Source organism: Centropristis striata, chromosome 10, assembly GCF_030273125.1.
Source record: "Centropristis striata isolate RG_2023a ecotype Rhode Island chromosome 10, C.striata_1.0, whole genome shotgun sequence".
NCBI classification, from domain to species: domain Eukaryota; kingdom Metazoa; phylum Chordata; class Actinopteri; order Perciformes; family Serranidae; genus Centropristis; species Centropristis striata.
Window position 1 is genome coordinate 8,827,048 of NC_081526.1, and position 27,153 is coordinate 8,854,200.

The 27,153-nt window shown below is 39.1% G+C and overlaps 1 protein-coding gene across 2 annotated transcripts; it reads right to left on the reverse strand.

Moving 5' to 3' along the window:
- Window positions 1-27,153, reverse strand: csrnp3 (cysteine-serine-rich nuclear protein 3). Of its 2 annotated transcripts, XM_059343682.1 has the most exons (6): window positions 26,921-27,153; window positions 26,073-26,113; window positions 6,016-6,184; window positions 3,100-3,359; window positions 2,683-2,979; window positions 1-1,638 (listed from the first exon to the last, which is right to left on the reverse strand). In XM_059343682.1, exons 3-6 carry the CDS (start codon window positions 6,176-6,178, stop codon window positions 520-522), a joined length of 1,839 nt encoding a protein of 612 aa, XP_059199665.1. In that variant the 5' UTR covers window positions 6,179-6,184; window positions 26,073-26,113; window positions 26,921-27,153; the 3' UTR covers window positions 1-519. The 2 variants fall into 2 exon arrangements, with proteins under 2 accessions (XP_059199665.1, XP_059199666.1); XM_059343683.1 differs by lacking the exons at window positions 26,073-26,113; window positions 26,921-27,153 and adding an exon at window positions 12,742-13,018.

Here is a 27,153-nt window from a genome sequence, read left to right on the forward strand (position 1 = left end):
AACAAGAAATTGAAGAAAACAAGGGTGGTCTAATATTGTTTTCCTGTATTTGACTGTATAGCATAGATTTAAGCTTATATTGATTTATTTTTATGGGGCTAAAATACATTTAGCTTCTGCCCCTGTCCACAGCAGTACATTGTTTAGCTCCAATGCCTGTTCTCCTGCTGGTTTCTCCTACCTGGGGGCATGCTGACCACTATCTATAGGTGTTACTATAGGTAACACACTGACTATTGATAAGCACCGCATATAACCCTTCTTCAAAAAATCTAAGCTATCCCTTTGAGCATACGCTGCATGAAGAAGCCTTCAGGAGCGAATAATTAAAACATTTCCATCATGACCCTATGGCTTTATAGTTACAGATGAAAATGTAATATTAATTGCTTTGAAATTTAAGGTCAGACAATGCAAAAATAAAGAAAAAAAAAGGCCATGATTATGTTCCCTTAAAATACCACTTGGTCAAGTAAAGACATAATAATAATGAAAGAACACTTCAAAAGGTGAGGCCCATTAAATGGCTGTGACCTCGGGGCAATGGTCTGGTAAAGGGAGGTTCTTAGTGTTGTTTCCTAGTAAGGTTAGGTCAGAATGGCCGTTAACAGCCGACTCCTGCTGTGGCTGTTCAGCAGCGGTCATACATGAGCTGCTGTAGGAACCCTGGGTGTTATTGTTCAGGTAGTTTTGAAACTGTGTCTGATTCTGGGTGTCAGCTTTGGACAAGGCCTTCTTCTCCTGATCGGGCGTGTAGCAGGTCAGTGGGGCGGCGGGAGTTGCCCCGTTGGTCAGAGTGAAATGGTGATTTGCTGCGAATTGTTCCTCAGCCTGATTAGAGTAGTCTGTGTACTGCTCGGCAGACATGTTGAACGGTCCTTGGGCTGCGTTGCCGTTGGTCGCACTGACAGGATCTTGGAATGCTAAGGCGTCCCCGTAGGGTTCACTGGGTCGGCCCGTTTGGCCGTTAGAGACGGCGCCGGAGCTCCCCAGCTGATAGTACTCAGCTGAAGAGGAGTTCATTAAATAAGTGTTCCCGTTCATGTGGTTATCATCGCTGTAACACAGCACAGAGGATAAGGGCACGACCTCGGTGTGAGACACCGACGGGGCCGCGACGTCGCCCTGAAAGTTCTTAGACTTCTCTTCATCTTCGTCCTCCTCTTCCTCATCCTCAGAGTCGCTGTTGGCTAAGCTCTGGGTGCTGGAGTCAGACAGTCCGCTGCAGACGCTGCTGCTGTCCTCCTCGTCCTCGTCATCCTCTTCGTTCTCCTCTTCCTCTTCCTCCTCCTCCTCGTCTTCTTCATCTTCTTCCTCGTCCTCTTCGTCTAGCTGCTCCTCCATCTCGTCCGCAGCCTGCAGGTGCATGCTGCCCGTCTGTGGGACGGCGTCTGACAGAGAGTACTCCAACCTGTGCTGGGACTGGATGAGAGGGTTTCCGCCTCCCAGGTCGTTAGTTTCGCTACGGTAACCGTTGGTGGGGGACGCCTGCTGCTGCTCGCGGCTCTTCTCCAGCTCCAGCTTCATTATGGTGTGTAAGAAATGGGTCCGAACACGGATAGGATTAAACTCCACTCTCCCAGTTGAATTGGTGCAGCCCTCTTTAGTGCAGCCACATGGAAATGACATACGGTCCACCTGAGGAAAACACAACATTCACTGTGCTGTTCTTTTTATGTTAAACACATTATCTGTATCATGCTAGAATGACATGACTCATCTATTTTCTTTAACCCTTGTGCATCCTTATGGATATTTTTGGCTTTGTAATTTTTCAGTTTGAGGCTGAAACTGTGTAGTCAAAATACAGACACCCCTTAAAGACAAAAATGTCCTTATTAAAACCCATTAAAACCATTAAAAAATATATTATGGCATAAAGCCATGCAATCTATTAAATCAGAATTTTAATCTTGAGCCCTGGCTTCAAAATTGTAGCATTTACCATTTCCTATCAGATCATGTTTGCCCTATAGGCCAAATACATGCAGTTTTCCTGGTTTCCACTAGGAGCACTGCGGCTGTATAATTAAATATAACACTTATATATAAACTTGTAAGGCGCTGAGGTTTCCCTATGGAAATACATATCCAAAATACAGCTAACAGAAAAGTAAATAATTAAAAATGTTATTTTATTTATTCAATTTATAATGACCAAACCTAAAAACAGTTGCAGGAAAGTCAATCAAGCTACGAAATTGAAAAAAATAATAAGTCACTGCAGTCTTTGATGAAATGATGCAAATCAAAACCTTTGCTGTTGCTAATCATTGACATATCCCAGACTGTGCATGAAAGCATTTAGTACAGAAAATTATTCAATTACTGTGTATTTTTTTAAATATAGAAAAACAGGTTACCCTCTGAATTCAACTGTGACATTATGCAAACAAACAGGAATTTAAAGGGTTAAAATTCAAAATATTATTAATTATTTGGTAGTGATGATGTGGACTAAAGCCAGTTAAAAGACTTAAGCCAGTGAAAGTGGAATATAATAGAAATGTTTAATTTTATAGCAGTGTCTGTCCTCAAAGGAAACAAGAGGGAGTTTTTGCACAAGAGATGCACAAGGGTTAATATCCTATATCAGCCATTGACCACAGCACTTTGTTTTTAAATGTACATTATGTTTCTCTGTTTACAACTGAAGACACTCACACATGTCGTGGGATTTACCTGGCACTTGATCCCTGCGATGCTGCAGGCGCAGGTCTCTGGGTCACAGAAGACTCTGCAGTCACAGCCGCAGTCCTCTCTGGACATCCGGATCGCCCGCAGTTCATGTTTCTCCTCCACATCAATCTTCTTTACGCCGGAGGAGCGCAGCAGTGCTCGGCGCTTTTTAGTGGTGAGAGGCTGCAGGAAGAAGTACTCGTCTACCTCTGTGTTGTCCAGATCAATGTCGTCGTCAGAAATGTCCTCCGCCGTGAGCGTGTTGGCCTCCTCAGACTCCACGGTGCCATTCTTAGTCAGCTGAAAATAAGAAGGAATTACATCCAAGGCATTTTAGAAAAGAGAGGGGAAAAAAGGCCTTGGTACATAAAGTACCTCTCTCGGTTTTGTTTAGATAGCTATAAATAACTAAGTGTTTACCTTGAGTTTGATTGAGTTTAGTTTCTCCTCCTTCAGGTGATCTCTGAGCATGTCTCTGTGGATCCTCTCCTGCTCCACGGCAAATTCACCCAGGGAGTACTGCCTGATCCAGCTGTGCCTGTTGGACATGCCCAGCGTGCTGCCTCCCTGGCTGGGCACGCTGGTGAAGCCCTGCCGCCGGCTGAAGTAATACACTGTCACATTTTCAAAATGCACCCTCCTCGTCCGCAGGCGCTTCTCTCTCTTCAGTATCGAGTCGGCTGCAAAGGAAGATGTTATGTTAAAAAGCCGCACATTGCTTGTACCTGTCATCTTGCTTGTAAACTGTTTTTGAAGATTCATTAATCCAATGTGGAAAGAATTAATACTCCACACTGCAAATCAATGCGTCTAGAACATCTTTTTTTTTTTTTTTTATCATTTACACATCCTTTCATGTCGGAGCAGAACAGTTTTATAGCCATGTAAAGCCTGTTAAGATAAGTGACATTTTTATGGCAAAATGTGGGACACAGACATGCTGAGAGTATTGTCCTTAAACGCCCGAAATATGAGGGATTCTTTTTTGCCAGCTTTACGGCAAGCTTCTACATATCTTAGCGCAGCTTTGTAGGGAAGGATTTCATCACATCTCTGTGCTTTCGCTTGGCATGCCAGTCCTCAGTGTGTCTTTTTAAGGAGAGCTCTACAAGAGGGAGAGGCAGAGAGCAGGGCAACGGTGGAGCATAAATAATCCCCTGCCTGGCCCGGAGATGAAGAGCACTGGTTCACAGAAGCCGTGTTCCCAGCGCTCACCCCCTATCAGACAGACAGGACAAATAGAAACCATCTGGTTCCAACAGCTCTCCACCCCACGCAAGAGGGACAATGCATTTCATTACAGATGTAGAGCTGTCAGACCGAGCAGAGCCAAGTTTCATTATCTACAAAGAGAAATGCAAACAGCTATCAGCTTGTTTTAGGTGTTAACAGATGTTTAGTTCTTTATAATCAGCTATTTTGTGAAGATGTCTATATTAAAACCTCTATGGAAAAAAAAAAAATCTCACAGGTATTTTTCACAGTTTTCCAAGCTACTGTTTTCTTTCACCAAGACTTTTACCCTCATAGACGCTCTAAAACAAACACATTACAGATGTTTTACCCTCCTCTCTTTACACAACAGCATGGAGACGTTAAAGCACTTCAGGTTTAATTGTTTCATCTGTCTGCCGAGACAGTCAATCACCGTGCATGCTCATGTCACTTCCCAGGAGTGAAGTCTTCACAGTGAACAGCTCCCTTGTTGCTGTCAGCTGACCTTCTCCCCAGCGACCAGCAGCTGCAGCTGACACAGAGGCCACGCTCAGCCGCCAGCGACGCAGCACCCTACTTGTGTCTCGCTGCAGGGAAGGGCCCCGTCACCCGTCTGCATGTCATTCACACTGAATTTTAAAGGCTGGGCAATATGGCCAAAATCTCCTATACAGATATAGTTCATTTTATATCTCAATAAAGATATATATCATACACGGTTCATACACTTTTTGAGTGGTCAAATTCAAGCACTTTTCAAAGACTTTCAAGGTGCATTTCAAGCTTTTCCAGTACCTTACAATGGTTGTAAGTTGCATGTTTTAGATGAGTACTTACATACTAAAAGGGGGAGATTTCACTTAACCATACCAACAGCGATGGTATTACACTTTTAGAAGGAACGGTCTTCATTTCTGATAGGCTACTCATTATTTTTTACATTGAACATGTGATTATCTATAGTCTATAGATGGATATAGTCAGATTGCAAGAGAAATACAGTGAGAATTTCAAGCATTTACAAGCACTTTATCCAAAATCCAAGCACTTTTTAAACTTTGAAAATACAACATTTAAATTCAAGCATTTTCAAGGATTTCAAGCACCCGTACGAACCCTGATCATAATAGTTTCAGTTTTCTAAGGCCTATTTTTGTACAAATTAAATACTTAACAAGCATGTAAAACTTCCCTGTGAAATTATAGACTAGAGTGCTTAAGTGTATGCACGCAGAAGCTGAACAATTAGCTGAATGAATGACTGAATGAAAATGAAAAATACTAAAAAGCCAAATTGTGCACACGCACACACTCACATCCTGTCCAAACATGACTCCTTTCTTTTGTTCTTTAACAATTGCATTATTAATCCCCCCAAAAGAATTGAATAAGCTACAACTGTATTATGTATTTCACTCACACTCTGTCTCGTCTCTTAGACATTGAGATTCACATGTGCACTGTGCTACTTATTACTGATGTCTTTTTGTGTCCTGCAGGGAAGATATGTCTTTTGTGGTTGATCTTCAATAACGACTGAATTCTTAATACAAAGTCAGTTCAAGGCAGGAATAACTGTGGGATCTCTCTGCATCAGGTATCTTTTGGATAATATTTCAGCTGTGACCTATCATAGTAAACAAAGCATGCATTGCTTTTTGATGTTCTTAGAGATTGGTGCACTTACATGCACAGTACGATCAGTGTTGCACACACATAGCTTGTGACTGCATCAGCTCATTCATCTGACTGGGCCTGTTCCTAATGAGGGAGGCTGTCTGTGCATCCTTTCCCTTTATTACAGCACTGGATTCTTAGCATCACTCAGCCTCTCCTCTCCTCTCCTCTCCTCTCCTCTCCTCTCCTCTCCTCTCCTCTCCTCTCCTCTCCTCTCTCTGCAGACATGCAGATTTGTTTTCTCTGACCTGCATCCTGCATTGATTCTGAGCTACAAAATCAGACTGTCTCTGAGTCTTATTCCTCTCTTGATTAAAAATCCCTTTCAGTGCATTAGCTTTTTTCTCTTCTTGAGATGGAATGATGACATTAATCTTACTGTCAATAGCGCACGTTAGCCACACTGAGCTCAGTGCATGAATTTAAAAAGACACAGGCACTCACGGGTGAAAGGACCCGAGGCGGAGGGGTTGACACTGTCACTGCTGTCCCCACTCTCACTGCAGGAGACCTCATCATCAGACTCCCGCAAGGAAGAACACGGGGAGGAGGAGGCTTCCACCTCCTCAAATTTCCTCTTCAGTATTCCACTCATGGCCCGCCGCATCTGCACCTGAAACCCAAAGACAGCAGAGGGGCCACACATTATTTAATATCCAGTTTAGGGCCTTCATAATCCTCAACACACTCAATTAGCAATGAGACCCAGAATCCCCACTCCTCCTCCCTTCTCACACACACACACACACAAGCGCACACACACAAAATCTCTCCTGCTGCTATCCAGGCTCCCAGGCGTTCCCTGGGCGATTGATCACCTTGGCACAAAGGAGCTGAGATGGAAGGAGAAAGCTGCTAATTACATACTACGTCTGCCTTACAGGAAGTTCATTCCACTGTCTTTGATTGAGAGGCTGGAGAAAAAAGAGACTGGACCAACTTGTTTTGCACTGCTTCTAGACATGTTGAAATTATGCATGTAAAAAATATATAATGTATGATATTATGTGATTTTGTGCATTTGCTTTTGTTATATAAGGACAGAAATACCCATATTATACTGCATCATATAAAGAAGAAAAATGTCAATCTGCAGCTTTTTCTAAAAAAGAATGCAACAAACCTGCAACCTTGAATGTATCTATTGTGAAATGTTTATGTGTATTTATACAGGAGCATGCACATGCTGATGTGCACTTCCACGTAGCTACTCAAGTGTGACAACAATCTGCACAACGCCAAGTGATCTGTACAAAGAACATCACACATCACGCAGCACGAGAGGAGGAATAGGTGAAGCTGTTGTTGACAGAATAATGAATGGCATCCTGTACATCTGTAATGAGCTTCTTTTAGGTCAGATGCTTCCTATACAGAATGAAAAGGAAAGGACTCAGGTGAATGCAGCTATAGTGAATGAAGAGTGGAGAAAAAAAGCTGTACTGTTTGCATTATAATCTACATCTTAGTCAATAATCACGAAAAAACACAAAAAGAACCAACAACATTAGATAAGAATGCAACCATTTTATTGGTTGGCCTTTCACAAACAATCAATATCTATAAGTATCAGTGTATCTGTTGCACTAATATGAAAACTGTTATTATTTTATTATTTAAAAAATAGCTAATTGTTTTTATTTATTTATTTATTTTTTCTTTAATTAAATGGTCAGCCATTAACGTATACTGAACAAACAGTGCTGATGTTTATTAAGCTATTTATTTTATTTTTGATTTATTTTTAATCTAAACAGTCCTTAACTGACAGATATGGAACATGCATTCTTACCATATTTACTTTTTAAAATTTTAAAATTTTATTTAATTTATCAATCAATTTGTCAATTGACACCGAGAATACAATACGAATGTTTAATAAGATTTTTTTTTAATTATAAATGATTTCACTAGTCATTTGTAGAATGACAATGTAACCCATTGTATGTATGATGTATAATAATGTATAATAATGTTAAATATTATACATTATTATGGCAGCGTTCTGTACCATTATTGGTTCAAAATTGGTGCACAATATATGGTGCAGAAATTTTGACATGCCACATTAGAAAAAGCAGACACTTAAAGGAACTGAGTCATTGTTAACATAATCACATCAATGCAATAAGAAATAAAAAGGTCTGCTGCAAAAAAGGTCGGTCCATAGAAAAAAATTATATAAATCTAATTCATTCCAGCTAATAAAAAAATCAAAATATAATTTTCCATATGGGTATTCTGAGATTAGATAGATTAGAATAGATATTATCCCTGCTACAAACCTTTCAGTGAAAACTACTGTTAGACAGTGCCATGAAGATAATATCTATAATAGCAGCTCTAATTTTAAATCAGGCACAGCAGTGTCATGCATAGCTTCTGAAAAAATGAATAATAAATAAATAAATAAAATAAAAGTACCTGTGTGGCTGTGTAAGTGCAGCTAAATGTTTGTGGTTCCAGCACTTCAAACGGAGGCTGTTGTGGCACAAGTGTTACAGACCACTTCAATGTCAGCTGAGAGGGTCAATTAACTCCCTCTGACTGATGATGCAATTAGACAAATAAACAAGAACACGCTCATCAGTCAACTACACTAAACTAATCACCATCACACTGCATTGTGACTGTCAAACAATGTATTATTTCAATTACTTTTTCCTTTTGAATAATATTCTGCCATTATTCTTCCATGTGTAATGGCTGTAATATTGCAGAAGCTTTTTTTTTTTTTTTTTTTTTTTTTAAATCACTAGAGTGAAATGTAGTCCTTTAATGTTCCTTGTTTTAACAGCAGTGGCAGGAACACCACGTCACATTTTAAAATAACCCCAACAACACAACAGTGGTGCTGTAGCATTGTCTAACAGTAGTTTTCACTGAAAGGTTTGTAGTAGGGATAATATCTATTCTAATCTATCTAATCTCAGAATACCCATATGGAAAATGATATTGTGATTTTTTTAACTGGAATAAAAATAGATTTATATAATTTTTTCAATGGACAGAGCTTTTTTGCAGCAGACGTTTTTATTTCTTATTGCATTGATGTGATTATGTTAACAATGGCTCAGTTCCTTAAAGTATCCCAGTTAGGTAGTTATCCAAATATCCCAGCATGCACAGCACCAAGACCTCACCTCAAGTGGAATGCAGCCATTATATATTATATATATTTCAATTACTTTTTCCTTTTAAATAATATCTTGCCATTATTCTTCCATGTGTAATGGCTGTAATATTGCAGAAGCTTTTTTTTTTTTTTTAAATCACTAGAGTGAAATGTAGTCCTTTAATGTTCCTTGTTTTAACAGCAGTGGCAGGAACACCACGTCACATTTTAAAATAACCCCAACAACACAACAGTGGTGCTGTAGCATTGTCTAACAGTAGTTTTCACTGAAAGGTTTGTAGTAGGGATAATATCTATTCTAATCTATCTAATCTCAGAATACCCATATGGAAAATGATATTGTGATTTTTTTAACTGGAATAAAAATAGATTTATATAATTTTTTCAATGGACAGAGCTTTTTTGCAGCAGACGTTTTTATTTCTTATTGCATTGATGTGATTATGTTAACAATGGCTCAGTTCCTTAAAGTATCCCAGTTAGGTAGTTATCCAAATATCCCAGCATGCACAGCACCAAGACCTCACCTCAAGTGGAATGCAGCCATTATATATTATATATATTTCAATTACTTTTTCCTTTTAAATAATATCTTGCCATTATTCTTCCATGTGTAATGGCTGTAATATTGCAGAAGCTTTTTTTTTTTTTTTAAATCACTAGAGTGAAATGTAGTCCTTTAATGTTCCTTGTTTTAACAGCAGTGGCAGGAACACCACGTCACATTTTAAAATAACCCCAACAACACAACAGTGGTGCTGTAGCATTGTCTAACAGTAGTTTTCACTGAAAGGTTTGTAGTAGGGATAATATCTATTCTAATCTATCTAATCTCAGAATACCCATATGGAAAATGATATTGTGATTTTTTTAACTGGAATAAAAATAGATTTATATAATTTTTTCAATGGACAGAGCTTTTTTGCAGCAGACGTTTTTATTTCTTATTGCATTGATGTGATTATGTTAACAATGGCTCAGTTCCTTAAAGTATCCCAGTTAGGTAGTTATCCAAATATCCCAGCATGCACAGCACCAAGACCTCACCTCAAGTGGAATGCAGCCATTATATATTATATATATTTCAATTACTTTTTCCTTTTAAATAATATCTTGCCATTATTCTTCCATGTGTAATGGCTGTAATATTGCAGAAGCTTTTTTTTTTTTTTAAATCACTAGAGTGAAATGTAGTCCTTTAATGTTCCTTGTTTTAACAGCAGTGGCAGGAACACCACGTCACATTTTAAAATAACCCCAACAACACAACAGTGGTGCTGTAGCATTGTCTAACAGTAGTTTTCACTGAAAGGTTTGTACTATTCTAATATATCTAATCTCTATATCATGTTTTCAATGGACAGAGCTTTTTGGCACATACATTTTTATTCCTTATTGCATTGATGTGATTATGTTAATAATGGCTCAGTTCCTTAAAGTGTCCAGATATCCAAATATCCCAGCATGCACAGCACCAGGACCTCACCTCAAGTGGAATGCAGCCATTATAACCGTTATTAAACTACACTAAACTAATCACCATCACACTGCATTGTGACTGTCAAACAATGTATTATTTCAATTACTTTTTCCTTTTAAATAATATTCTGCCATTATTCTTCCATGTGTAATGGCTGTAATATTGCAGAAGCTTTTTTAAAATTATTTTTAAAATCACTAGAGTGAAATGTAGTCCTTTTTATGTTCCTTGTTTTAACAGCAGTGGCAGGAACACCACGTCACATTTTAAAATAACCCCAACAACACAACAGTGGTGCTGTAGCACAGCAAGGGCTGCTATGACTGGCAGCTTTTCCCTCACTGCTTTCTCTCCTGGAAACTGGAATCAGTAAAGACAGCATGCATCTTCACCCAGTCCCACTCTGTCTATCTGCCAGAGCAGCTTGTGGGGGAGTTCCATTCACAGACAGCCACAGTGTTTCATCTGGGCTCTGCTATCGAGTCATTACAGATGCAAATGCTGCCTGAGAGAAAGAAGGTGCAACCCAGAGAGCACTAGCGCTGCCAGCTAGAGGGTCATTGTTCCCAGGAGGCTGTGCTTGTTCAGCCCGGTGACATGGCACCACCGCCAGCATTTGGAGAACCTCCAGAGTCAACAACTCTACCTACAACTAAGGAATGTGAGGCATCCTCCATCTGTGAGAAAGTGGAGGAGAGGACTCTGTCTGTCAGGGTAACCACTGAAAAGATTTCCTTTCAGAAACAACTGCTATTCATTTGGAAGCTAAATGTGTAAAAAGGCTGCATCCTCAGCAGGAGTTAACCGGCTTTTTCAATCTGTAAAGCCAATACATGAGCTGGCTGGCTTAAAAAAAGCATCAATACGTTCTCTTCTGAGTGATTATAACAAGATATCATAACATGAAGCTATCACCAAATCCTGGAATATATTAAATTAGGCTGCAACTAACGATTGTTTTCATTATCGATTTGTCTGCAGATTATATTCTCAATTAGCATGTTCCAAAAATGTGTAGGTGTAGAAAATCTAAAATGTCAAGTTGAGAAGGACAAAATACTTTAAATTCACTTGTTAATATAGCTAACATTTCAATGTACTTTAATAATATATAATATGATTGCGATGTGAGCTAAATAAACAAGTGAATTGTGAGCATTTTGTCCTTTTCAACTTGAAATTTGAGATGATGTTTCCACATTTTTTCTCATTGAATTTTGGGTTTTGCACTTTCATGAGAATCCCAGTGTTGAAGCCCAACCTGCTTTCCAAATATAGTTTCTCAATTAATTGTTTTGTCTGTAAAATATCAGAAAACAGGAAAACATTTTCAAACCAATTTTTCAAAGTCCAAGGTGATGTCTCCAAAATTGTTGTATTGTCAGTCCAAAACCCAAAGATATTCAGTTTAATACATAAAACAGAGAAAAGAAAATCATTTTCACATTTGAGAGGCTGAAAAGAGCATTTGCTGCCATTTTTTGCATGAAAATTATTAATTGATTCTCAAAACAGTTTGTGATTATCTTTCTGTCAATCTACTGATCAATAATTGACAAAAATTTTTAGCTCTACTTGTGAGATTTCAAATGTTGGAGCTGCTTATTTCACATCAACACAGCGAAGAAACACATTTATTTCACATTCAGTCCACTTCATGTGTTGGCAAACAGGAGTGGAAATTTCCACCAGAAATGACCTGTGTAATTTTAGTCCATTTCCTAGCGAGGGTCCTAATTAGACACCATTGTTGGAAACCTATTCGTATGCTTAGCCCTCAGCTGATGCTGCACTAGGCTTTGATACCAAAAGTGGTTTCCATGGTGATTCTAATGTACGCTCACAACTAGTGCTTTCCCATATGGCAGAGCTTCCAGTGCTACATACCATCTATAAGGCTTCTTCATACTGAAGCCACAGCATCTAAGCAGATGATGTTTAAACATTTATCACAGATGCTTTCTAATGCCCTCACAAGCTCATTTGCATTCTGTTATGACAGCATGAAAAGTTAAAATCTTGGACGGGCATGACATCATAAGCCACAGAGCTGTGGGTAATCTAGGGTGAACCTCTTTCATCGTGGCTAAATAAAATCCAGAGATTGTTTCTCCCTCTCTAACAGATCTTTCTTTGTCTTCACTGTTGCCTTACCACTAATCATGGCTGGGCAGCACACACTATGATACAAGGGAGAAAATCCCAGAGAAAATAATGCAGCAAAAGCCAGCCTGGAAAGCCCCTCCCTGTGTTTGCCTCTCTGTGTGCACACACATCAACTGTGGAAACCAACTCCTGTCCTTAATCAACAGCGCTCACGGCACTGAAGCACACTTGCATTCTGAACACAATTATTTTCCCCCTCGTCATTCACAAGGTTCCCACAGTCCACAATAAAAGCGATGTGACAACACAGGGCTCAAAACGCTCATCCCAAGTGATGCCAACAAGCCTTTGGCATCTGGTGCAAGTCATGACACATCAGTCCTACGATGACCGGATTACACTTCTCTGTGTGTGTGTGTGTGTGCTGGCCCTCACAGGAACAACTGACCTGTATCCAGTGGCTGACTCCTTTCACCTCTTCTCACAGCAGCACAATCATAAATGTCGGCTATTCAAAAAAGGGTGAAACATGATGAGTGAAGAGGTTCCCATTTTGTTTCAGTCCACTGACTTGCAGCGACCCCTGAGCTCCACGGGCATGAGAAAAAAGGGTGCAGGAGTGTGTGAGAGACTTGTAATTTTCCAGCTCTGACTGCACTGCCGGTACCATATGCTTTATTGTTGCAAGACGACAGTCTTTCTTACTTTAACTGCTTGTCTGTCACTGGCTTCCTCTCTCTCTCTCTGTTTCTCTCTCTCTCTTTGGCCACACAAAGGCTCATTAAGCTGCAGCCGGCTGAAAGGCAGAAGCCTGACTGAGTGGAGCAAAGCAGAGGCAGCCTGTGAGATCACATGGGTGGGATGTCTGAGAGAGAGAGAGAGAGAGAGAGAGAGAGTGAGAGAGTGAGAGAGAGTGAGAGAGAGAGTGAGAGAGAGAGAGAGAGAGAGAGAGAGAGAGAGAGTCAGGCGTGCCTCTGCTCCTGCTGTCTGCAGATATTTTTACCAACATGAGCTGGGGAAGGGGAAGGGGAGGGGGGGTGAGTAAGGGGGGAGGAGGAGGAGGCAGAGGTATGGGGGGGGGGGTCAGGAAGAGGGAGAAAATCAGAATGTTGGAGAAATGTATAAGGGAGATGCAGGGCAGTGGGAAAAGAGCCAGCGGGGGAGGTGAGGGGGCTTCGGGGGGGTAAAACAGAGATGCAGAGAGGAGGGGATTCAGAGGGGAATAGTAAAGGGGAGGGGGAGAATGAGGAAGAGGTGGAGTGAGTAGGGAGAGTAGGGAGGTGGAAAGGATAGAGAATGGGGCAAAAAAAAAAAAAAAGAAACATCTGATGCCAAGAACAACACAATAGGACCAGCAAGTGAGCATGAATGACTGAACATTACGCACCGTTTCTATAAAAAATGTATGCATATTATTACATCCACCTACAACAACCAGCATGTGAAGAATTTACCAAGAAAATGTCAACATGTACTCCCTCATTCATGAAAAAATAAGATATGACAGCCCTGTGCTGAATGTGATCCCAACACTTCCGATGCCAGGAAGTTCTGCAGAAGAGTTAGTGTGGCCTGAGCTTGTGCAGTCAGAGAGACATTATATCATCCTCACACTCAATCAGACCGTATGTCAACATAAAAGGTCCTGCACTTCCTCGTACAGGATAGCTCTGAGCCTCAAGGCTTTTTAAACAGCCAGCGCAGCATTGCAGTCTTTATGAACGCATGATCATTTTGGAGCACAAACAAAGCATGCAATGCGGTAGTCAGAAACGCTGGAACTACTCAAAACCTCCCGTTTGCATAGTTTAAAACCATTGCGGATTTGTCGACATTTATTGGCAAACGTATGCGAAAGGATTTGTGTTGTTTCCTTGATGCAACTTTGAGAAATTGTCATTCGACTCTGCAACGTTCTGCATCCTCACCAGTGTCCTCACTGAACCTCTCCTCACAGCACCGCACTCCTCCTCCATCCCTGTCGTCTCTTCCTCGCTCTGCACACATCGCCTCTCTCTTCTGTACAACATCCTCCAACATTTAAGACACATTAGCACACAGCAATAAGTCATATAAGTAGGTAATGAGTAATCGTTTGATCTTGAACCTTTAAAGATCATCACAGATCTGAATCATAGCTTTTTACAATATGACGTTAAGCTGCTTTGTGCTGTATTAATTAAGGTTTATTTTTTCTGCTGTGTTGTCGTGACAGTTGTTACACTACCGTCAGGCAATCTGAGCTGCATTTCTACATAACAAGCCACACTGATAAATGTAGTGGTAATAGCAGTAGGAGCAGTAGAGGTAGTGGTGGTGTAAATTGTATATTATTTAAGGGTTTAGATCCCTTGTAAGAGTGCCATTTCAACATGCGGTCAGCACACAGGAAGCAGTGGACGTGTACTGACAATCCTCTGACAGACTCTGCTGACCACTCAAAGATTACAGTCGGCTATTATGGCTGAATCAGAAGGACCAAAGAACAAACAGGCATCACATAACTACAGCAGCAAGTCATAGACAGGACATGGTCTGGATTACTGTCTCCACCCACTTTAGATAAATACAACTCTGATCAGACTAATGAGACCCCTGATGCCCCCATCATCATATCTTTAATCTAAGAATTATAGATCTATTTATTCAGGTCACAATCGATGTGTGTGTGCATGTGTTCTTGTATGTCCTACATAGTGAGGACCACATCTTTTTCTTTTTTTTTTTAAAACGATGTGAGGACATTTTTGAGAAGTGGGGTCCTCACTTCTTCAGAGGCCAGTTTGAAGGTTAAGATTTGGGTTAACAATAGAGTTAGGTTGGGGTTAGGCATTTAGTTGTGATATTTTTTATGTTATTATAAGGGGCTAGAGAATTAATTAAGTGAATGAAGATCCTCACAAAGATAGAAGTACAAGAATGTTTGTATATATTTGTGTGCGTGTGTTTGCATTAAAAGACTCTCCTATCAAAATGAATCAGCCATACTTAAAGGTAGGAACATGAGCTACAGTGATTTGTGTCTGCTTGATCGATGGGGTCTAGTTCTAGGCTACCTAATGGTGCAAAGCAAAGCTTCTATCTCAATCTAAACTGAAATAACACCCGTATTCACATTTATATAACGGTAAGGGGAAGTCATAAACCAGTGTCTGGTTCTAAACTCTTTGCTTTTGCTGTATTCATACTCAATATGAATTCTAATTAATCAAACATCTATTAATACATCTAGATTTGAAGTGTCTGCTAAATTCTGGCTGCCATACCAAACAACAACGAACACCTCCAGCCCAGCAGGTTTAATAATTGTGGCAAAACAACATTAACTGTTAGGTTGTTAAACATACGCTTGAGAAGAATCATGGAATAACTTGTTTTCTTATAATGGTCTAAAAACCTGTCTCTATGTTCTGTTGCATTTCAGCTTGTTTAGCTGTAAAAATAAATGAAGAAATAAAGAAATAAAAAATGTAGGCACTAAAACAACCTGACCAAACTGTTATTTTCTCTTCAGGTGTCGAAATCATCTTCTCTGTTTTTAATTAAACAAATTTCATCATTACAGTACAGGTTAAAATTACGATGTAAAAATAACTATAAGATAATACAAATCAGACAATACATTGTTCCATTTTCATCTTGGTTGTTTTTCTAATTACTTTGATGTAATGTGTTATTAGAGTACCTCATCTGCATTCCTTTAATGATTCAACTAAGAGCATTGCACATATATGCTGCCCTATTACATAAAAATGCAAAACATAAGCTGGAGAGATGGCATTTGTTACACCATTGCGCCAGTGATGGTGACCTATATTTGCTCTGACTTTCAAGAGGCTTTCTTATTTCAATGAAGGAAATTGAATACAGCAGGCAAAAATAAACAAAGAAAGGCTTTAGAATTATTTATTTGTGTATGTATGTGTACTGTATTTGAGGTCATATGCAAAAGTCCTGCTCAACTCCCAACACAATAAGAGATGAAAGATAAATTCTATTAATTATATCTCCAAACAGACTCCTGATGTTTTACATAAATGAGCAAAAGGGGGAGTGCTTGTTATTCCTCACAGCACAGTCTGTATACATTTAATGAAAACAACACAAAGTATAGGTTAATTTACTATTTTTTCCCCTGTTTTACAGAGCAGAAGCGAGAGAGGAAGAGAAGACGCTCGTCTTTTGTCTGTTCTCTGATACATGACCTCATCAAAGATGTCTCTGCAGTAGCAGTTCCCAGGGTCCTTTGCACTACATCAGTGATACAGGACCTTCGCAGGGTGTGCATGTGTTGAATTAAAATGCAAATTGTAAAAACAATCATTACATAAACCAGTCAGTGATCCTGCCAAAACATTTGACTCTGAACTGTCTGGCTCCACGACAACATATTAGCAACTGTTGAGCGGGAGTTGCCATGAATCAGAACCTTTAATGGACGGAAGTGGAATGAAGCAGAGATGAATCACTGCACCCACCCTGCTCATCAACTTCATCACAGCCAATATCCATCTCAACACGTAACAGCCATCTCACAGACTGTTAAAATACCATACAGGAACAGATGGCAGGTTCTTGGCCCTTTATAGCTTCAAGTCCAAGGTCAAGGGTTCTCCATCAGGTCGCCATCAGCTGCATATTGCAGCACTACTATGAAGCTGCAGCATACGGATCATAATGCCATCTGCCGTCATTTAGAACAAGATCTGCAGTGCACCCATGGTGCATTTTCACAGTCATAAAAGATACTTGGGCTGGCCATAAACGTAAGTGGATAGATGTTCCTCTGGACTGAGCCATGTCCCCACATGTGCTATACCACTTGTATCTCCTCAGAATGAATACACATGACACACAAGTACACGACTGGTTACACAAGCAGTCTTTGGCCAAACTCAGTTGCCTACTCCGCTGTGTGGTGCAGAGGCCTGGAACACGTACAGTACAGACATTTCAGCCTTGCAAAATTCATACTAGAGCTGCCTTCTGAAAATCTTCAGCATCCACTGGGAGAAATACCCACAAATGTTAGTATGAAAGACGAAACAAATATTTGCTGGATTTCTACCACAATCATCAAACACCAGATCGGACAGATTGTTCATGTAGTTACATTGTCTGTCTTTAAAGCAGACGTTCCACTCTCATCTACATATTGGCAAGCAGGCATCTAGATACTAAAGAGGGTGATGTAAGAAAACATCAAGACCAACCACAGGTCGCTGCACATCACAACCACTACAACAATGGACGCTGCACATGCAGATCCAGGTTCAATCATCATCTCTGATCACAGTCAAATCTGTTGTTCCAGGAATAGTAGGGAGCATTGTGGCCCGGTCATGTGCAACTAAAGCATACTGTACGAAGAACGCACGGTGCTGGAGCTGATACTATTCTAGCATGGCAAACAATGGAAGATAAGATCAAGGAATTGCTGTAATCAATATTTTTATTTGCATTTCTTGTACATGGTCCCTCATGTCCTGTAAGAGTTTTATAGAAATCCAATGTGAATTAAAAAATGCATTTTATATATATATATATATATATATATATATATATATATATATATATATATATATTAATTAATGGATTGCAATGTACCTTTTACTTTTATCAGACTGCTGTACTTGTTCTGTCTTTAAAAGCAATAAAAAAGTTGTTCACAAAAAAAGCATATTGTACGAACAAGATACAATTTTGTTTCAATCACAGCTTGATTAAGGTTAGGTAAAGATCATGGTCATGGTTTTTTGGCCCTGTAATTATTATTTCAATCATCTATATAAATTCTACAAAGAAGTAAGAATTCAGTGCTTTTACTTTAAAATAGCGTTTTTCATGTAGTGCATTACTTGGTGATTGTTTGTTATTATGTGTCCTCAGTTTTGTATGTAAATTGAATCATTTGTTCCAAGTAATATTCACTAAACCAGTTCATTGGCTTAATTAGTTGATATTTCCAAGTAAAATGTAATTGAGGGACATCAGTGAACCTGCAATTTACTTGTGTATAAGTGATTCTATTAAATAAATATTACTTAGAAACAGCCTGAGTAAAGATTACAAACACTTTCTGTGTGGAAAAACTTGCCTAGCTTTTTTTAAGTAAATGTCACTCCAATTTTTTTCCTATGTAATGATAAAAGACACTTTTGGTTGATGCAAAGTTGTCACATGAATGATGTTGCTGTTGCAAAAGGCCATCAGCATTGAGATTATCCTGTATAGCATAGCCCTAGCTGATCAGAACTGCATTAAAAAAACAGCAATCTAAAATTTGTCTGATTTTTGTCTTTTAGACAAACCTGACAAAACACAAATAATACTTTTTACAAATGAGAATCATGATGTAGTTATTCCAGCATCCTTTTGATTGCAATTAAATCACAGCAAAATGTAATTTTGGATAAACAGCTGTGTGCACCTCAGGATAATGTGATAAACCCAGACATGATGACGTTCGGTTTTCCGGCACATCTGGGACTTCCACAACAGGTACACAACAGCAGAAGGAGTTAATCTGACCATGGTTGATGACATAAATTTAATGAAATAAATGGTACAAAGAGACATTCATGTGAATAAACACAGATGATCCCATACAAGTAACAAAAATTTGCTTCATGTTTGGTGTGAAAACCCCCCAAAAAAAACAGTATGCAGCAATCTCTAGCTAACAAGCTCAGATCATGGATGTATAAAAAAAATTGCTTCCAAAATGACGCTCTGTTTATTCCCATGAAAGTTGCTCATTGGCGCTTACAGCAAAAAAGTTATTCAGTCGTCAGGGGGCTTCTGTGCCTCTTCAGCACTTCTCCCGCCAAGCCCGCCAACTTCTGACAAGTTGCTAGTTAAGAAAGTCAAGCATTCAACAAGAATATGATGATGATCAAATGCTAGTGAACCAAAGACTTACATCAGCCAGGTTACCAGAAACATGTCTGTTATATGTCTGTCATAACACAAGTTGTTCTGTACATGTAGGTCTTGTACACAGTGTTGGCTACACATTAGCTGCAGCATCCACTAGACAGTAGTATCAAAAGCTGTGCTGCATTTGAGTTCTTCTGCCCACAGTGGTCAAAAATACCTTTTTTAAACCTTTAAATGACGTCCTGACAACACTGACATCCTGTATGGTGGTTGAAGAAGTATTCAGATCCCTTACTGCAGTAAAAGTACTAATACCACACAGTGAAATTACTCCACTACAAGGAAAAGTCCTGCATTCAAAACATACTTAGTACTAAAGTGCAAAAGTATCAGAATCAAAATGTACTCAAAGTGTAAAAAGTTAAAGTACTCGTTAAGCAAAATGAACAAACTCAGATTGTTTTATATTCTAAATATATTATTAGATTATTTGTATTGATGCATTTATGTAAGCTTAAAAAAAGTCGAATCACTTTAATTGATCATGTTTTTCATGTTAAATCTCAAACTGAAAAGTAACTTAAGCTGTTAGCTTAATGTAGTGGAGTAAAAAGTACAATATTTGCCTCAAAATGTAGTGAAGTAGAAGTATAAAGTGACATAAAATGGAAATACTCAATTAAAGTACAAGTACCTCAAAATTGTACTTAAGTACAGTACTTGAGTAAATGTACTTAGTTACATTCCACCAATGGTCATAGTTAAGTCAACCTCATTCTTTCCTATATCTCACTACATGAACATCTAATCTGAAACAGTGTGAAATATTGCAGATGAGTAGACATAAAAATCATAATTAGTCAATTACAAATGTATACACTAATTATTTGCATATAAATATCATTTTTAGTTCCCCCAGGAGGACCATCAGAATCCTCCTTGAACGAGTGCCAAATGTGTATGTGTGGGGGATAGTAGCATGGATTGTGTGGGTATAGATTGATATAGATTGCAAATTTCCTTCCTAGCTCTGTCTGTGCCTGCCAAATGCCTATGCCATTCAATATGGCTGGTCGCATCGCAGACTACTAGTGTTTCCACAGTGATGAAGCACACATTTATACAGCCCAGATGGCTTGGCAGATCTTTTTTTTTTTAATTCTTTCTTCTTTTTTTAATACGAGTAGCGTTTTTTTTTTTTCATTGCAGTAGACCATGTCTGAGTGACTGAGGGTGCACTCCAGTAGAACCAACTGATGGGGATCATGGCGCAAAAACAAACCCTGAAACCACAATAGATCGCGGGCTATGAAACCAGTCTGAGGTTGTGTTCGAACTCATCCATCACTGGTGTCACACCCAGCCATACACGGCAACCTTGAAAGAGAGAGAGAAAGCTAGGCAGAGGGAGCGACAGAGATAACTAGATAGATAAAAAAAAAGGGAGAGAGAGAGGAAGAGAGGCTAGGTCTCAGCTGGACTCCCCTGAGGAGAGGCTGTGGCCTGGATGATTATACAGCTACAGATGATGTCAGTGGAGGATCCCTGCCTCAGAGAGAACACAAACACGCTGCTCATATATTCATTGACACTATTTTGCAGAAAGGGTGAGATAGATTCCTAAATTATGCATGAAAAGGCCACGGTAGAAAGTATTTGGTGATAGGTCAGGGGGCATCTGCCTTAATCGGGATGTGCGAGCATCATGTTCAGGAATAATACAATAAACACAGTCATTTGCATTTCCTGTCCCTAGAGAACATACAGAGACCACACACCAAATATTAATTTATGCAAAGGATGGATAAAATCAAAGGGTAATAGCTTGTGTTTAAAAATTTAACAGTGCAGCAGCAGAAAACTTATGGATCATTCAGTTGTTTTTAAAAAAAAATAAAAAATCGATGTGCAAATGTTGCAATTAAGCCTCAGTGTGTTATATCTGAAAATCCTTCCTCCTTAGGTACAGAGCACTGTAAAGCACCTGCCAATTTGTTCAGTGACAGTGACAATAAACAGTGTCCCGGAGCTGCTTTTTCCATTATTTTGCAATAAAGGTCAGATGGACAATTTATGCAAATAAATAACACTAATTGTCAAATACAGTCATCTTCATTCTCCGTCAGCCTTTAAAGAATTCCACGCACACAAGGAAGAGAAAAAAATATATTCTGCAATTAAACACAAAGGAATCCATTTAAGGAAATGTAGCGACATCTACAGATTTATGCAAATGAGACTTCACATGCGCTCTGTACATTTGTTAACTTGCACTTGCCTGAGGCTGCAGACAGATCTGCTCCACACACATGAAAGGAGGGAAGAGGGAGGGTGGGGGTGGTGGTAGGGGAGATGTGGAGGGGGGGCAGCCCACTGCTCAGCACTCTGCACACGGAGGAGCTGCAGCCTGGTGATGCCTGCTGCAGCCTCCCTCCTGCAGCTACAGTACAGCCGAGTGCTGGGACTCATTGATCTGCTCTTCCTCCTCATAGAACAATAGAGGAAGCACGGCTCCTTATTAAGCACATGGGTCCAGAGCAAAGTGTGACTCCATGTCTAATACTGCAAATCTGGCTGCACCAGTTTGATTTCAAAGCATAAACAGTTCAACATAATTACCAGTGTTGTGAGGAGCCAGTGTGCTACTGTAAATGCCTCGGATGAGAAGATTTTGGCAAGAACTTGTTGAGGGCTTGTGAACTCATTTGACTCCTGGCATGACTTGTGTTTTTCTTCCCTCACACCAAACAGCAATAGCTGTGTCTTAATGAAACTGAGCTACATGCTTAAATTAAAGTGTAATCTTTGAGAAAACATTTCATCCAGCGACCGTCTTTGTTGTTACAAGCAGCGATCAAAATACGCCAGAGCAGACAGGCGCGAGCGAACAAGCTCCACATTCAGACTAATGTTTTGATTTGTGCAAAGGCATAATCAGGTACTCTCACCCCCATGTCAATCACAATGCTCGGCTAAATTATTCATGCCTCTATATTTTATTTATGACTATATTTTCCCATGCCACCTGAAAGTTCGCAAAAGCCGGTTTTGTTGGCAGAAACAGAGCTGCCAAAGCATTTCATAGAGGCAGAGCTGCTTTCATCTCTCACACAGGCTGGGAAAGCTGTGGGATGTGGAGTTCATATTCTGCAGACAAGCCTTATCATTTATATATAGCCAGTATCATGTTGAGATCTTGAATCATTTTTATATGCAAAACATTTGCACTGTTATCTGAGAAAATTCGTGAAGTAGGCCAGCTCTGCATGTGATTACAGTATACGGTGAATTAGAGAGATATAAAAAACGAAGTGACAGAAAACGCTTCCTGAGAAAAATCTACATGAACTGTCATCCAGGATACACGCTTAATTTAAAGGGTTGTTAAAGGTGTTGTTGGGTAGTCTGTTAATTGAAATTGTAAGTGATGTTAATTATCACCTATAAATCATGGATACATTCTTGTTGGGTAGGTAGGACTGTGACAATATTTAAAATATAAACAATAAAACATTAAGAGTACCAGTTACAATGAAAATGAGCTTTTATCTCTAATTAAGAAATATGTCATGTAGTTGAAAAAATATTTGAAGATCCTCTAATCACAGCAATATGTTTCTTTTTAATTACTTTTTTTTGGAAACCTATTAATGCTTTCCTTAACAGGGCTTTCTAATGATTAAAGAGTCCACGAGAGATTATATAATCACACATTTTTGTTCAACTGAGCTGAAATTAAAAAAAGAAAAATCTGCATTCAGATCATACATTCTGCAAATGTATAATCTGAGCTAACACATGCAAAGCAGTTTGCACAAGTTTTTTTTCATGGCTGTAAAACACTAGAAAATTAACTTTTTGTTATTAATTAACATTAAATAGTCATGATTTAACAGGCTTAACATCAATCTAATTTAAAGATAGAAAATATATTATTCATTCATAATTTAACAGTTGATGAAATTATCTTTCATCCGGACTGTGTGGGTTTGGTTTGATCAAATTTGACTGAAAGTGATCAAACTTACCCACTAACTGTCATTAGATATGAATTCTAAGCCTGACTGGTCTGTGCAAGCACCATATGTGGCAACATGTTCTTCTAACTTGCTACCTTCGGCCACTCCAACCACAAACCAATGAGAAGAAGAGAGAGGAAGCTAGGGAACTAAATACAGAAACGCCTCAAGTGCAAAAAGTGTTGCTGAAAAGAAACTGATTGAGAAAACATGTTTTCATTACCTTTATCTTGTACATAGCGTATAGCTATTGGTATTTTTGTCTTGTTATATCTTTTTTCGTTTTAATTTATCACTTGATAATTTTTTATTTTGCTTTTTTGGCTCTTGAGCTGCTGTAACAAGTGGAATCCCCTGATGTGGGATCAATAAAGTTTTTCTTTAAAAAAAACTTTTATTATGAAACATTTGTTCATCAAATCTTGTAAATTAATACAAGCTCACAGGGGGAATAAATCTGAACTGTTCTGCAATGTTATAAATGGACACAACCTTATCTTATCTTAAATTATTTACTGCAAAATCCTAATTTCACTTGCTGTTTCCTCAGTTTAAACCTATTACAGCTATTTGTGCATCAATGCAGTGATTGCAGTGGCATTACAAGTATCACTGAATAAGAATATTAACGGTGAAATTTATATTATAATGTTTCTATCATCTGTCTCGCTTGTAGAATATTTGCAAATAAAATAAATAATTACAGAATCACTTGAGATGTTAATGTCTTTCTGCCTTTCTATATATAAAGCATTTATGTGGTGATGTACCGTGCACTGACAAATAAAACTCATTACGGCGGAGGAATATGTCTTTTTTCCCTCCGAACATTTAATTAGCTGGCAACAGACAAAAGATTCCAAATAGGTGTCATGGCAACATCTCAAGAGAGCACAGTCCTGAACCGTGAAAGCCCAGAGCTCAGCCAGGAAGGAGCCGCAGACACAAAAAGAGTCACATCAAAAGGAACTAAATTGGAACCATGAACCCTGCTGAGACGCACAAAGCTGCTCAGCAAACTAAAAGGTTGATATTACTTCACATTACAATCCCATATGTCACTGATGCTGTGATTTTAATTTAGCGTTGAGGAAAAGAAACAAAACATGTACAGTGATGATTAATGTGAAACACACTGTAAACTAATGGGAGCGCCAATTGTTCTTTATGGTTAATGGTTACATAAGAAGAATTTCAGTTTTGCAGCAGATTTTGAAGACACGTATGCACTGTGTGCCATAAAGTAGATTAATAAGCAGATCAATAGATTAATAACATTAATAAGCAATCATAAGCAGATTTGCTAATATGCTATTTGTTGATATTCAAATTATGGTATTGTGTGATTAAAAATAATCTAATTAGTTATTTGAGTAATGCTATTTTGCTAGAATATATGGTTAGTATTGGCTGCACCACCTAAAGTTGAATACAATTAAGAAAGGTCATTATTATTCATGTACATTCATTTATTTGCATATATCAATAGAAATCATAAGTGAAATATGCATTTTTGGTCCTGTTTTTGTCTTGAGCTTGCTCCATGTGCATATTTCGTAACATACGATGCAGAAAAACAAACATAATTGAACACTAGGGGGCTTTTTTTGTATACTTTACGGATTATATGGACACTAAAACAAAACTGTGTGAAAACGAGGCATAAAACGACTAATTGAAGTCATAAACTCCAGTGTGTTTTTCCCCATCTCTTACTTTATATAAAGCACAAACTAGTTAGCTAGTCATCCCCACGTCAAGTTGTAATCCAACCTTTAACCTCACTCTGTATTTCTGCCTCCAGGTGAAGCTTAAAGCCACAAACTCTAGTTGTATTTATCTGTGCATGTGAACCTTTGTATGCAGACAATTCACCCACAGCAGCCTCCTGCAGAGAGACTCTCCTTAGCGCCGTTAAACCATAACACCTTTCCTGTGAATCTTTAATGGACCGCGCTCACTGTTATCAAGCCTTAGCCATCTGTGCTACAGTATGTAATAGCAGCATGGCTGAATCACTTATTCAAATAAGCCAGCTTAATGATGCAGCTTTTCGCAAGTAAATACATCTACTTAATGTTGCAACGTCCTTTAACTCTGTGCCACATGTACTAATTAAATCCTGCTCCTCTGAGGACTGGGTGCTGATGGATTGAGGAGACAGATGGATTGAGGGAGAAAAATACAAAGTCACAAGAAGAGAGGCCCCCCACACACATCATCCACCCCACCCCCCTCACCTTTCAGATCTTAATCACAAAGATGGAAATGGTTGTGTGATTGCATGGTCGCATGTTTGAGTGCATGCTTTCGCACAGGGATGGACTGTTGGTGCTGCTTTCTCCTTCTGACAAAAGAGGCTGGCGGGGCATCAGTAAAGAAGCCATGGAAGGATAATGATGCTGCCATATTCAAGCCTACTATGTAAAAAAAGCAGTTCACATAGCTGCTTTTTTAATTATATTAATGTAAGCATATTAGAGCTACATGGCTTCATATGCAACAATAAAAAAAACTAATCTATCAGTCTTGGAAATGTGTCAAACCCTGTGATTTTTATAGTTTTTGTAGCACTAATGCTTGATTTTCTGAAAAAATATCAAGCATATAATACATACTCTAGAAAGAATATGTCCTCTTTTCATCATTTTGATATCAGAGGCATCTTTCTCCAGTGAGAATAGCGCAGCTGTCTGTATTGACTAAACACTGTTGTCTGCATCAACATCACATCATATCTTGTTATCAGAGGGTCTTTTGTGGCAGTGTAGCAACAGTTGTGCACGCTTTGAACGCCAACTATCTCACAGGCATGAATTCCATATGTTAATGTGCTGTGAAGGCTCACAGAACGATATTTCAGATAGTGAGAGGGGCTTACCTTTAGCAAAATATATTACACTGCAGCGACCTGCCTCAGTTCTGTGAAGAGAAGAGAAGAGAAGAGAAGAGAAGAGAAGAGAAGAGAGAAATATTTAGTCTGCAGCCATTGGTACTGTCTTATTTCTAAAGTTATAAGTGCAAAAGATGACTATTTCATGCCATAACAAGATGAACACAAAGACAATGTTTTGCAATGTAGTGCACAAGTTTTTGTCAGGAAAACTTTGCAATTTCATAACTGACATAGATAATTAACAGATTTATCTGAATGTCTTTGTGAGCCACTTTCAGAGCCAGGGAGGCAGGAGGGGAACATGCTCTCGGTCTGTTCTGCAGGAGGCTCTGCAGGGAACCAGACTCTGGTCTCCCTGCGGTCTGCATGAGAGGCTCTGAGCCAGTTGGCCATATACCAGTCAGCTGGCTCCTAGTGTAGTAGCCTGTATGACACACATGTGCGACCTCAAAAAATCATACACAAGGAGGAGGCTCACAAGGAGGATCCAGCATGCAGGATCCCTTTGGGGGAACATAGAAGAGAAATAAAATGGCCAATGGGTTGGATAGAACAAAGAAAACATGGTCTTGAAGTACAGTAGCCTATATTTCTTAAATTTGAATTAGTTGTAGCACATGTCCCACGCAGACCAGAAGAGTTTGACAAATGGACCATGCAGGGATGGGTCCCAACATATTGAGGTAACAAAAACAGCAGGCAAACATATACAATGTCTAATTTACCCAACAGATAAAATGCATCATAATCAAAGATGACATGCTTATATTATGATTTCTAATCACTGCATGTGGTCAAATACAGGCCTATCACCTTAGATTGCTCACACTCACCATTCATTTCGTTACTATCATCAGATCCAGCCAGTCAATGACGCCCCTCTCTCATTGGACTTCACAGCTCTCTCTAAACCAGTCTTCCTCTGCGGAAATCCTCCACCGCTGTGAGATCATTAAACGCCGCTACCGGATTTCCCGACCACTAGGTATTGGACTAACCGGCACAATTGTCGCATATAGCAGCGCTTTAACAAGCACTCCTTCCGGCTGCTCGGGGAACAATGGTG

Coding starts and splice junctions, on each gene's coding strand:
- csrnp3 (XM_059343682.1), bottom strand. CDS start 6,178: ATGCGGCGGGCCATGAGTGGAATACTGAAGAGGAAATTTGAGGAGGTG. Junction 2,980..3,099: donor TAAACTCAATCAAACTCAAG/GTAAACACTTAG, acceptor TCTTATTTTCAG/CTGACTAAGAATGGCACCGT. Junction 1,639..2,682: donor TCGCAGGGATCAAGTGCCAG/GTAAATCCCACG, acceptor TGTTTTCCTCAG/GTGGACCGTATGTCATTTCC.